The sequence below is a fragment of the Miniopterus natalensis genome, chromosome 8 (genome assembly GCF_054644295.1).
Source record: "Miniopterus natalensis isolate mMinNat1 chromosome 8, mMinNat1.hap1, whole genome shotgun sequence".
NCBI lineage: Eukaryota > Metazoa > Chordata > Mammalia > Chiroptera > Miniopteridae > Miniopterus > Miniopterus natalensis.
Genome location: NC_142088.1, coordinates 43,311,331 through 43,325,068, shown reverse-complemented (window position 1 = coordinate 43,325,068; position 13,738 = coordinate 43,311,331). Strand labels below are relative to the sequence as shown.

The 13,738-nt window shown below is 37.7% G+C and overlaps 2 protein-coding genes across 4 annotated transcripts in view; one reads left to right on the top strand and one right to left on the bottom strand.

Annotated features, from left to right (window-relative positions):
- NOSTRIN (nitric oxide synthase trafficking) overlaps nucleotides 1-535 on the top strand; it is a 46,151-nt gene extending 45,616 nt beyond the window's left edge. Inside the window, exon 16 of the mRNA XM_016200303.2 lies at nucleotides 372-535. Within this exon, the coding sequence (XP_016055789.2) occupies nucleotides 372-535 (164 nt within the window). The remainder of the gene's footprint in view (nucleotides 1-371) is intronic.
- A 3,280-nt stretch (nucleotides 536-3,815) lies between these two features.
- Nucleotides 3,816-11,886, bottom strand: SPC25 (SPC25 component of NDC80 kinetochore complex). 3 transcript variants are annotated; one of them, XM_016200479.2, is made up of 8 exons: nucleotides 11,824-11,886; nucleotides 10,871-11,023; nucleotides 10,707-10,772; nucleotides 9,959-10,105; nucleotides 8,608-8,712; nucleotides 7,499-7,597; nucleotides 5,437-5,562; nucleotides 3,816-4,126 (listed from the first exon to the last, which is right to left on the bottom strand). In XM_016200479.2, the coding sequence occupies exons 1-7, from the start codon at nucleotides 11,867-11,869 to the stop codon at nucleotides 5,438-5,440; spliced, it is 741 nt and encodes a 246-aa protein (XP_016055965.2). In that variant the 5' UTR covers nucleotides 11,870-11,886; the 3' UTR covers nucleotides 3,816-4,126; nucleotide 5,437. The 3 variants fall into 3 exon arrangements, with proteins under 3 accessions (XP_016055965.2, XP_016055888.2, XP_016056047.2); XM_016200402.2 differs by lacking the exon at nucleotides 3,816-4,126 and having other exon boundaries at nucleotides 5,273-5,562; XM_016200561.2 differs by lacking the exons at nucleotides 3,816-4,126; nucleotides 11,824-11,886 and adding an exon at nucleotides 11,447-11,692 and having other exon boundaries at nucleotides 5,273-5,562.
- Between the last annotated feature and the right edge of the window lie 1,852 nt (nucleotides 11,887-13,738).

Below are 13,738 nucleotides of genomic sequence, written 5' to 3'. Positions count from 1 at the left end.
GGCCACCAACATGAGAAACCCTTAAAGCACAGATACCAAGAAAGGGTTTGGTGACAACCCATCAGCTCTATTCAGAGTGAGCTAGCCAGCATGAGAAGGACTTATGTTTGAATGTGAATCTGTTGTTAATCAAATTCTATTATGCCATAACTTAGCTGTCCGTTATCTTACTCTTTTTAATATGCTGTGTTGTGCCTGGCTCATACAGAGGTGGTCAATAAATTTCTGCTTCATCTGAATCACCTGCAGAAAACAATGCTACCAAGTAACTCCTTGAAAGCAGACTCTTGAAAACTGTCTCACCAATTGGGCTCAGGCTCGTGCTTAAACTACAGAGACCCATTTGTCTAACTAAATGTGCATTTTCACAGGTGACATTGTGACTGTACACAAGAAACAAGAAGGATGGTGGTTTGGATCTTTAAATGGAAAAAAAGGCCACTTTCCTGCAGCTTACGTGGAGGAGCTCCCTTCAAACGCTGGGTACATGGGCATAAAACAAGATTCTCAACACACCACCTTACACACACTGTAAACCATGCAATGTGATGCAAATAAAGATAAATGCTGTGATCTTCCCAGGTTTATTGTTCTAAATGAGTGATGGAGTCCTACCTGCATGTGACAGCACTTTGTACTCTTGGTTATTTTTTGAAACAAAGTCAGAAGGTGGAGGATAGAGGGAGGCAGGGAAGAGGCTCAGGGTTCCTACAGTTAGAGACCCTGGAGATGACCCAATACAGCCCCTGGTATTACAGAGAAAGACAGACTCTAAGGCAGGTTTAGTACTTGCATGAAGTCACGTAGTTTTCTGGCAGCACAACATATTCTAGGACTCAGATGTCCTTTTCCTCTGGACTTGGGTGGCAATAGGCCACAGTAGGCCTGCAGGGGCTCAAACAGGTCCTGGGAGATGAGGAAGAACACATTGTAATTACATCCAAGAAGATGAGCTCAGCAGAAGACAGGCAGGCAAGACACTAGTGATGTAGACCCAAGTTAGGAGACTGTAGAATAAAGGATCAGGAGCCGAGGTCGAGTCGCATGATCACGGGGGGGGGGGTGGGCGGGTAGACAAGAGGTCTACATATCCAGTGGATGACCTCAGGGTAGCCAATGACCTTCTGAGGTAGCAGCTTCTTATATACCCTCTTCCCACAACCAGAAGTACTCTTAAAGTAAGGTCAAGTGTGAGCCAGAGACGGATGGGGATCTGAGGACAAGAGCAAGGCAGGTAGGGAAGGGTTAGAAAGGAGACCGTTCCTGATGTCTTGTGCCTCTTTGCTTGTTTGGAAACTTCATATACCAATTCAGAAACCAGGAATTCTGCGCTTCCCAAGTAGGTCATTATGAAAGGAATACCGTAAGCAAATCCCTAGTGAAAGGTACTTTAAATGCTAATGAGTCTCTAGTTTGGGTGGAAAAATTTAGAAACCAACATTCACTATCAAATGGAATATTTAGAGAAAAGATGTATGCTGCTTTCTCAAATGCCATATAATGGGAAACGGTTGGGAATGAGAGAGGTAACCCCAAACTTTTCTCAAGGGTAACAATTTAGGATGGGGAGAAGTGGTACAGCAGCATCTTTCAGAAAATGGCCTAAGTCAGCCTGGAGATCACACACTCCATTCAGTGGAAGGTCATGGTGTTGACAGAAACATCTGGGTATGTCTACATTTGTGCCAAATAGAGTCTGGCATTAAAGGAGTAAGATCCATTCCATTTCTCCCCTGTGCCCCACCTCTTTTTTTCTTTTTCTTTTTAAATTCATCAGATTTTATACTTTCAAGAAGGAATTTTTCAAAGCAAGGTACATATATTTTTACACTATGCACATTACACTCCTAAAGGATATAGCTAACACAGAGATATTTATAGATACAGATATTAGACCTGAAGGGGCTCAAGTAAAATTTGTTATGTGAGGCATAACTTACAGCCTAGAAGAACAGATCAGAAGTTTTAATGTCATCCTTAATGGCGTACTAATGACAGCTTTCTGCATGCAGAAAGTGGGCTGAATAATAGACCATTAGACCATGAACAGAGATTTTGAATTTATATTTCCTTTTCATCTTCTTTCTTTCCATTAGCCTTGATGGATAAAAAATTATGTAGCAATTGACTGCAGCCTACACTGGATCATTTGTATAGAGAAATGATGATAATGGTGGTTGGACCCTGAAACTCTTTGAAAGTAATTTTCTAGGAAAGAGGCTCCTCTTTCTTCATAAATCAGTTTTACTTTGTAAAAACATAAAATGGTTTTTCTATTTTGAAATGTTGCTACACATTCTTTTTGCAGCTGTGATATGTAATTATGAAGCTTCAAAGACATGATGTAGTCTTAAACTAGGTAAAATACAAGTATAGTTGGGTATAACAACTTTTATCTTGAAGATCTTTTAGTAAGGCAAGAATTTTCTGATTGGACAGATGGAGATAGGACCCTTAGATTTTGGTGAAAATTAAGTACCTATTGTAAAGATTAATGATGTGCCCAAGTCTTCCATATAGAAATACAATATGTATAGTGGAAAATCTTAAATACTCCAACTTGGTTTGTGAAAAATTCTGTCTTCCAATCATGAGAACAGTATTGTGGAAAATTTTGAGAATTAGGATGCGCCCCAGCCTTTGCTCTATTAAAATTGATATGTGATCCTGGGCAAGTCATTGAACCTTTTCAACCATCAGTTTTCTCATCTGGCCATACTGCACTTCGTGTAGCTTCCCAAACTTTGCCATTTTATTTTTGTTGATCAGACCAAGGGCATGGGGGGTGAGGACAGGAAATGGCAAAATAAAACAAGTTAGGAAAGACAAAAGTACACTTCAGAATGTAGGTCAGTGGTTGCCTGGGGTTGTGGGCAATTGACTGCAAAAGGGAAAGCTTCGAGGGTGCTGAAAGTGTTTTAACCCTTGATTGTGGTGGTTGTAGCCAGAATACATAGACCAAACTCAATAAGCTGTATTTAAAAGGGTAATTTTATTGTATACCTCAAAAAAGCTTTTAATAAATGGAAAATAATCCAATTCAACCATCGCTTTGTACATGTGAACTATTTTGCATTGTATTGCAATATTTTGTTTCCATTTTATGTCTTTTTCACTAGATTATGAACTCTTTGAGGGTTGACCAAGTTAATTTTTGAATCTTTATCATTAGCCCACTCTGTCACACAGCTCCACACTAAAATGTTCAATGAGTAGGTGGCAGAGTAAATGCATAAATAAATGAGTGAATAGATGAGTTGGGCTATATGATCCTTGAAATTGCTTTCTGTCTCTGAGATTCTAGGAATCTAACCTTTATATGCTGTGGTTATTCATTAATCAATTTAAAAGAAAAAATTTAGTATGATCTTAGAAAAAAATAGGAATGAAATTAAATTCCAAAGCACTTTTCATGATGGAATAAAATTCAATTATGAACCTTAATACAATCCTATGGTTTATTTTAGCAAATTCAGCTTATCTAGAACATAAAAATGTTCTAATCAGATAGGAAAAGCCAGTTGAGGAGTGGAAGTGAACTGAACTGGCCACAGAAAGAACTCAGATCTTATGATAGCGATCTGGGGGTACCTAGAAGGGACCGGGTACCTGGCTAGCCAGGTATATGAGGTGGCAAATGTGTTGCTGATCTGTTTCAAATGGCTTGTAAATTGAGTTTTCCAGACATTGGGGCAAATGGCAAGTGCTTACTCTAGTGATTCACCAAGTAGAGGTCTGAGCCAAATTTTCTTTTTTTTTAAATTTATCTTTATTGACTTTGAGAAAGGGAGAGAGAGAGAGACATGGATGTGAGAGTGCAACATCAATTGGCTGAGTCTCACACGCCCCCTACCAGGGACTGAACCCGCAACCGGACATGCACCCTGACAGGGAATGGAACTGGCAACCCCTTCGTACACAGGGCGATGCCCAAACAACTGAGCCACACCGGTCAGGGCTGAACCAAATTTTCACCTGGACCAGCAGCACCCGTAGAACCTTGTACTGTGTTGGAAATGCAAATTATCAGCCCATTTCACTCAGAGACTCATCCATCTGTGGTTCCACAAGCACTGCAGGTGATTCTATTGCAAGATATCCTGAAGCGTCCTTATAGCCAGCACACCTAAATACAACCACACTTGTAAGGAAGGGACGGTGACAAACCAAAATCCTAAAACATGCTGACATTTGAATTCCCAAAAGGGCAAACTTATGTCCAGACCACAATTAAACAGTATAAATATTACAAAATGGAAATTGGTTACAAATGTGCTATTATTTGGATTTTCAAAAATATAACCTTTTTTTAATATCTTGGTAGAGTACTGCCAATATTCTTCTGATATGAAGGTTAGTCCTTTATTTTAACTACAGATTCCTCTTGTTGTGAGATAATAATACTTTCCTTTATATTAGGACGACAGTAGTACCATTTAATAGTGTTCATTTTACCAAGTACATTTCAAAATTTGTCAACACTAGGTTGGGCCACCCTCCTAAGTTTTTAATATGACCAGTCCATGGTTTTAAAAGGTTGGAAACCACTGAGACACAGTGCAGGCTATACAAATTCCCATTTAGAGGCTAACCATAAACTGTCCCTGACCACCATGAAGAAAATATATATGAGCGAGAGGGATCTCAGAGGGAAGGCAGGGGTGGGGGAGTGGGTAGGGAGAGATTAATCAAAGAACTTATATGCTTATATGCATAACCTATGGACAGACATTGGTATGGGGAAGGCCTGGGGATAGGGTGGATGTGGGGCAGAGGGGATCAATGGGGGATAAAAGGGGACATCTACAATGCTTTCAACAATAAAGATTAATTAAAAAATATATATATGATACAAAAATATTTTCAATAATATATAACATGTGTATTATATATAATATAGATATAGTAATAGACTTTATCTAAAAATATACATGTATATGTATTACTGATCCTTGAACAACTGCAGTGGTTAAGGGCTCTAATTCCCATGCAGTTGAAAATCTGCCTAATTTAAATCAGACGTTTTTGTATTTGTGGATTCCTAACTGTAGACTGAAAATACTGTTTTCCATCCATGCTTGGTTGAACCTGCAGATGCAAAAGCAGGGGTCTGGATGGCTGACTGCGTATTTATTGAAAAAAATCCACACGTAGGAGGACCTGTGCAGTTCAAACTCATGTTGTTCAAGGGTCAACTGTGTGTGTGTGTGTGTGTGTGTGTGTGTATATATATTATCTTTCATTTTAAAAAGAACACATTTGACTTTATAAATTTTATTTCCACGATTTTAATTAAAATACCTTAAAGAAATACACCACAGAGAAATGTTTAAAAAAATCCAAAAGGATTATAGGCAAACTATGGATAGTGAGAATTCTTTTTAAAAGAGATACACAATAAGGAAGAAAAATAAAGTTTTTATATACTATTTATACCTTAATTATACACCACAGTACTAAAAGCTTTCCGAACATTGGCAAGAAAGGCTGAAAAATTTTTGGTCTTCCTTAAATTCTCTTGAAATTCTGCTAGGCATTCAAGATGAGGAGCACTATCTGACACTAGAAGAAAAAAAAAGACAATTTGAATGACATTTTTTTATGGAAGAGAAATTTTTCCAATTTAGATGATTTCGTCTGACTCAGATCATTTTAATCCTATTTTATTCAACTGATTTGAGCACAGAATGATAGAGACACTTGGTTTCATATCCTAACTATCTTTTGAACCTTTCCTCTGCTTAATTTCTAAATATTCAAATCTCTGTGCTACAATCCTGCTTTAAATTTAAACAGATGGTAGGCAAGGGATTAAAGAGCTTAGTGATGATGAACAGAATGCCATTTCCCATCGTCGTTCTTATACACTTCAACTAAACTATTTTAACAGGTTTGTTTTTTTTTAACTGTTAAGTCAGTTTTCTCTACAGAACTTTGCCTGACTTCTAGTACGTGACCAATGGGTCAAAAAAAAGAACAACACTCAATGCCAACCTTTTTTTCTTTTTCTTTTTTTAAATATATATTTTTTAAAATATATCTTTGATTTCAGAGAGAGGGAAGGCGAGGGAGAGAGAGAGAGATAGAAACATCAATGATGAGAGAGTCATTGATCGAGCCCACAACCAGGACATGTGCCCTGACCGGGAATCGAACCCCAATCACCTAGATCCTAGGTCAACGCTCAACCGCTGAGCCACGCCCGGCCGGGCAATGCCAACCTTAATAACTTACAATTATGGGGGGGGGAATCTGAAGTTTCACAAATGAAATGGAGGTCATTAGAAAATGTGGTCCCTATTCCAAAAGTGTTGTTTACAGGGCCCACTAAACAAATGATACTCAAGGTCACGAACAACAGTATAGATCTCATATGCCGCTAAACCAGATAGTACATATTGGGAGCAAACAAGTCTCCAGAGAGGTTGGTCAAAGAAAAGGAATGATCCAGCATTCTCTACCATTAACCTTGTCCTTTGTTGAGGGGGAAGACATTCGACCACATCAGATTTCCTGCTCTTTGGTAGAAATTGCTTAGGAAATAAGGCTCATGATGAAAGCAGAGAAAGAACAGGAAAAAACCAGTGGGTTCAAAATTCACTTGTAGGTTCTATTTTAATATACTACCAAATACAACGAAACTATTAGCAATGGAAGATATCCAATTTGGAGAAAATTTAAAAGCTAGGTAAGAGGTTTTTTGGGATTGCAGTTTAAAATTCGGCACTCATTAGATCAGAAGATATTTACCCAGAGAGAAAAAAGCCACACAGTTGTGCATGAATTCGATTCCTAAAATATAAATTCCATTAGAATAGGAATGGAGTCATCAGGGCACACTGGAGAGCCAACTAAACAGTTCACCTGAGTGTGTGTCTCCTATTAATGCCTTAATAAGAACACAGGTATCAAAAGCTGGGAACCATTTCCTGAATTCCAATAAATTAATTACTTTAAAAGGGAAGAGAAAAATATATTTCCATTCTCTTCTTGTTCACACTATTACCAATCATATATATTTCCCATAAATCAAAAAACCATCTGGCCTGTTGAGGATCAGTAACTCAACTAAATTATGTGTAGAAATTTTCAGGATGGAACTATTTTGTAAAATTGATTTTTGGGGGAAAAGTTACCAAATTCTAATGATTTTACATTTGGTTTTAAAATCACCTACTTGGATAAATTATATTAGTATTCACATTTAGGTAGTCATATCCTTTATTGCTTTGCTTTAAGCTCTCTAAAAGGATAATCCACACTTGTATATAAAATACAACAATCTTTTGTCTTTTAGGCTTTTCTGCCACTGTGGCACTGTGCCATCCTGAAAAGAAGTTACTTATCATAGTCACAGCCTTTAGAAGACAATATCCCAAAAATCAAGGCTGGGGAAGAAAACAATAGCTGTGGGAATATTATTTCATTCATATTCATATTGATTCAAATAACATTTTCAGGTGCCACTCTTAAATACGTTATTGAGAGGAAGACATACCTTCATAGTCCCTTGCTTCATTCAGGTGCAGGCAAAACATAAATGGGCTATCAGGATGCTTAGGGTCAATATTCGTGAATATAAACTGCAATTTATCACCTGAAAAAAAGAGATTAAATTATTTAATATGAGAACATTTTATTGTGCCAAAGCTTTCGATGGAGATGTGCACTTACCTCTGTCTCTGATGAATAATTAGACACTAAGTATACACAGCATGGAGCAAAAGTAGGTTTACAGTTGTGAGTACGCAAAATACACAGTTTATTCTTGTATTGTTATTTATTAATTATTGTATTCTTTTCCATATGAACTGTAAACCTACTTTTGCCCCACCCTGTATTCTTGCTTAAACAATGTCTCCAATTGTATGCTGCAAGTGTTTGTTTTAAAACCTATTGTACTTTAAATATGACACCAAAAAGCACAAATAACAAAAGAAAAAAACACATTGGGCTTCATCAAAATTATGACTATATGCCGAGTCCGGTAAGTCTTTCTGGCAAATCACCAAACCTGATGGTAATCTTGGGGACTCCCAACACAATAAGTAGTGCTGTAAATTGGCACATATACATATAACAGCCATTAGAATATGTATGTGCTTTACCAGTAATTACCCTCTGGGAATTCCACGGAAATTATACAAAAGAAATGGAAGAGTCTACATTCACTATAGTACATCTAAAACTAAAAAACAGGCAGAATCCAAAGATTAGGTTAGAGGCAATACACATATTAATGATATGTTAATAGAATGAACGATTATACCACCATTTTAAATTTATCATTATGAAGGCTAAAACAATAGGAGAAGTGCAAATCATACAATACCAGTACAAGCAAAGAACAAAAATTATTTGCATGTTGGCAACCATGCCAAAAATACATTTATTAAATACTGGATAAGAAATAACCAAGGCATTAGTAATTATGTTATGGTGATAAAAATTTTGTAATTTTCCCCCTATTTTCTAAAAAGTTAATAATGTCATTCATTTACTTGAAAACATGAAATATTTTTACTTTGAAAAAAATTTTTAATTCTCCTCTACTTAAGAAAAGACACACCTTCTAATTACCTGTTTTATTTATATTAATATACTTACCATAAATTTTTCGAATTTCTAGTCCAAGTCGATCTTTAAACACATCTACAGATTTCTGTAACCTTTGTAACCTCTCTTCACTGGCTTCTTTAGCAGTGGAAATAGCTATAATTGAAAAAACATACACACTATCAAAATATTTTAAATAACACTCAATGCTCATTTAATTTTTTAAAAACTTGAAAACAACTATAAAAATGATGCCAAATAAATCTGCTTAAATTTATGGAGTTTCTTTCTCTACCAATTATCAAAAGGGGCTTCCGTTCACTCACAATGGAAGGAAAACCTGTGAGAAAATATGTACGAGCAGTAAGAGGAATGTTTTATTCTATTTTATCGCTTAGTAGCATGAATAAATAGGCCAAGATTTGCATGGCTGGCAGAGAAATAGGCTTCCTTTACACTATTTTGCTTTTTCTTGTTCGCCAAGAAATTGCTTCATTGAAAAAAATTCTATTATTTTAAACATAACTATTTCTCACAAGAAGTTAGCCTTATTTCCTGCTAGTTTAGAATTATTCTTAAAGTTAGCACATGGTTTTCTAAGTAATACATAGCAGATGAGAAAAATAATGTAGGCTAGCATACAAATTCTGTAAGAAAACATATTAACAAAACAAACTGCTACTTTCAAGAGATTTGAGATCTGTGTACTTCGTTTGTGGGCAAACAAGACTCCTTTGTAAAGCAAGCACTCATTCAAATATAAAAGTTTTTTAAACAAAGAGACTTTTCAGCATAAAGAGGGTGCTTAATAGTTCCTGGGAGCCCCGCTGGCCGTGGCTCAGTGGTTGAGCTTCGGCCTAGGCTCCAGGAGATGGCAGTTCATTCCCTGTCAGGGCACATGTCAGGGCAGTTCATTCCCTGACTGGGCTCAATCTCCAGTCAGGGGCGTGCAGGAGGCAGCCAACCAATGACTCTCACCATTGATGTTTCTATCTCTCCCTCTCTCTCTCTCACTCTGAAATCAATAAAGATGTATTTAAAAAAAAAAAAGTTCCTGGCAGAGAATGTATGATCAATAAATTTGTTACCTAAATTATACTATAGGTTCTCCCAGGCAAACCTTATTCTGTGAAACTGTCTCCCACTATGCTTAATTAAACTCGCATATTAATTTCATTATTACTCTGGCAATATTAGAAATCAAAAGGACCTTTAAGTAAAACAGAAAATAAAATCCACTCAGCTACTTTCATAGACACCTTACAGAAATGAGTCCTTGCTATGCCCCTAGGCATATCTATTTTGGGCAATAAGATGAAGAGAAGACAAGGTAGAGTTGTGAACCATTACGGCTTTGAAATTTAGATTTATGTTTTAAACGTGTATACAACTGAAAACTTACTTTTCTTCTTCCTAGCATATTCTTCCTTAAGATCCTGGATGTTTGCAGTCAGCACTTCCAAATCTTGTTTTTTGCCATTTACTTCACCAGTCAACTTTAACAAGTTATCTTTTTTTTCTTGAATAAGCTTATTCTGCCTGCAGATCTCTGTAAAAAGCACAAAGTATTAGCTAGAATATATATGTTTTGTTTTCTAATATGTACCTAAGATAGAGCAAAATACTGACTTTCATAAGATTAATACAGCATATTTTAATTGATAAATATTTCCTAATGATTAAAAAATGTTTTAAAGAGAAAAAAATCCTAATCTATTCTTTCCTATTTGCCTATGAAAATAGAAATAAAAAGACACAAACACTTTTTAAAAAAAATACCAAATAAAACAAGAAATTTAAAAAATCAGATGATCATGACCCTTGCAGCTCTTCCCCGTTCAAATAAATACAGAAAACTCACCACCAAAGACAATTTAAAAGGGACAGAATACATACAAAATGATGCCATTTACATAACATTCAAAGCCACAATACTAAACAAAATATTAATAGGTTAGTTCTGGAAGGTGGGAGGAGAAGAAGGTATAACATGGGATGTTCTATTTATTAAGCTGGGTTATGGATACATAAATGTTTATCATATACAAACACACACACACACATACAGAATACATTGCTTTACTTGTATCAAGGATTTCATAAAAGATATTTAATCTAAACAAAACTGTGATCTACAGATTGTCACATACGATTTTTATATTCTAGATACATCTGAATCATTCGCTCTTCTTCCTTTAATTTCACAGACAGCTTTTCTGAAAGAGAAATTGGAATTGATGCTTCAATTCAGCTGAAATAACACTAAAAAACAAAGAATAACATAAACAGCATGTTATGAATTAACTTTAGGTACCTGCAAATGCTTTACTGGTGTCCTTGTAAGTGTCTCTTAGTCCCACCATCTGACAGGAGGTGTCATTGACATTGCTTTTGAATTTATTCCAAAATTCATTTATGTTTTTATCTAACAGTGCCAGCTCATCCTCTACCATTTTGTAAGACAATGCTACAAGACAAATAGAACATACATTGTATTTTTAAAGTTGCTTTAATCATATCTGGCATATATTCCAATCAACTATATTTTGGCAGTTTGACCTTTGCTATCAATGGTCAGCAACTTCCTTTTAGCTCTAGACATTATTCCAGAGCCCATCAGCCACCTGGACTTGACTATGGTTAAGGTGCTGCAAGATTCAGGAAACCTTTACCTCCCAGAAATTCGTTCGTATGTAACTGCACAGGACACATACACGTCCTACGACCCTTGGGAAAATGATTCATTTTCTCACAAGTAAAATTGGTGATAATCTAACGAACCTTCCCAACTCCGACACTTCCCATTCCAGCACGAATCGCCAAGTCCCAGGTGGCCGGCCCCCTCCCATAGGATAAGACCCCACCCACCCACCCCACCTCTTCCTCTCACCCCGGATCAGTCAAGGCAGCAGGAATTACGAAGACCGGGGTGGGGGCTGAGTGGGTGTAGTCCAGGACCTGTACAAGTCACCTAGCCCCTCCGGGCCTCGGGGTCCTCCGCTGCGAAAGGACGTCCTGTACGGCTCCCGGTCCCACCAGTTCCCCGTACGGCTAAAACCTTCCCAACGACCTAAAATCTTCCCGGGGATCCACAGACATCCCGGGAGTTCAGCCTCGCCGCTGCCCACCCCGCGAGGCCCAGATTTACAAACAAAAGGACGAGCGTTTCACAGACACTGCCCCCGAAAGCACACATCCGCCCCCAAAGCCACTTCTTTTATCGCGACAGGCCGGTCGGGAGCCCAGCTCAGCCCCCACCTCTCTCACCTTCTCCCGGAGGCCTGACCCCCGCCGCCTTCCCCACACAGGACATGAACCGACGCCAGCTAACCGCCGGGCTGGAGACCCGCCTCCCTGCGCCGCGCCAACTTTCCTGTTTCAAACCTGCGGTGTCTTCCGCCTCCCGACTTCGAGCGCCCGCTCGCCTTCTGATTGGTTGGTAGCACAGGTTTTGAAGGAAGGGATTGGTTGATGTAGCCCTCCCAGATTCTCGCGCAAAAGATGGGGGAAAGGGCATTCTGGGATTTGTAGTTCATTTTTGAAAAACAGCCCAACTCTCGCCTTGGCTTAGGAAAATAGTAATAGTTCCTGGAGGAGCCTCCCCAGGACAGGCCATTCATCAGTTTCAAATGAAGGTTTCTGCAACAAATATAAATACTGGACTTTAACTGTGTTCTGTTACCAAGTATATACCCTCTTCTTTGATACTACCTGTAGCTTAAATAAAGCTAATTAAAAATAATAAAACTAATAAAAATACTATTTTTTAATTGGTCTCATCTTTTAATAACGCTTCATTGGGAAGTAGCTGGACTATTACTGTTTATTGGCTTCTAATATTAACTCTTCCAGAATTTTCTGATCCTCTGTTTTTGACCGTGTAAATTAAATCTGAAACATTAAAAGGCAGTATCTATTACAGGTAGTTCCTGCCACAGTAGACAACGACACAAAACTTTTAATAGCCAAAATTCTTGGTACCTGCCCTCTATTATTGCTATTTTGCAGATAAAAGTGAAAAGGGGAGGGAGAAGGCAGAGGTAATTCAAGGTATCTAACATAGATGTTCGAAAGAATGTGGATACTACTGGCAGAACTGAGACTGTCTTCAGGGTAGGTGGAGTATGTTGCGGGAGGGGTGTTGTGGAAAGGCATCGGCATGATGAGTTATGATTTTAATGTTGAGTTTTAGAGAATATTGTTAGAGATATTAACCAAGTGTTAATGTCCTTTAGGCAGTTTACTTCTCTAATAAATTACACAGGGGTAACTGCTCCAAGTCTGCAATAAGACTTCCTGGGTTTGAAATCCAGGCTCCATGATTTACCATGTGTGACTGTGGGCAAGTTACTTGGTCTCTTGGACCTCAGTTTCCTAATCCGTAAAATGAGGGTAGTAATAATAACAATAATAATATCTTCTGCATATACCCCGTCTAAAAGACTGAAAAAGATACTAAATGCAAATGCCTTAGAATAGGTCCCTATAAGTACTCAAAATGGTTTCTTGTTTTTATGATTTATACCCTACCTACTTCTTATGCAATAGGTTGCCATATTAAAACATATATAAGACTTTAAATAGAACAAAGTCAAATAGTTTGTAAAAGTGGAGTTGACCCTCAATGGTGAGATTCCTGATCAGAATGGAAGTAGGGCAGAGTGATAAAATTTCGGTCTTATACACAATTCTTCTGTTGTTTTTCCTATACTCTCTGACATCTCTGCCTCTTCCTCCCACTCTCCCTTTTCTCTTGTCTTCCTTTCTTTCTCTCCCTGCCTTTTTCTCTCCATCCCAGCCTCCTTCTTTCTCACACTAAATATTTACTAATCTAAGACTTCAAATTGGTCAAAAACTTCAACCTTCTCTCATAGCCTGAAAGCACAGACTAATCCAAGAGAAGAGAGACAAATCTGAATTGTTCACCATTGCATCTTGGAATCAAACCAGATATTCTCCACATAATGAGAGTCTTCAGAAAATTGCACAACCAGCCACCATTCCCTTCAGGATCAATACCTTTTCTTCCTGCTTTCATAGAAGTCTGTACTTGATTCCTCCATGTCCTGTTCAATGACTAGAACTCTGCTATGCCAGTAAAATACTGTTAAGTAGAAATATTTAAAAGTATGTGCTTTTGGGTCTCATATTAGCTACATCTCTTCAGTCACTAGGCCAGGAG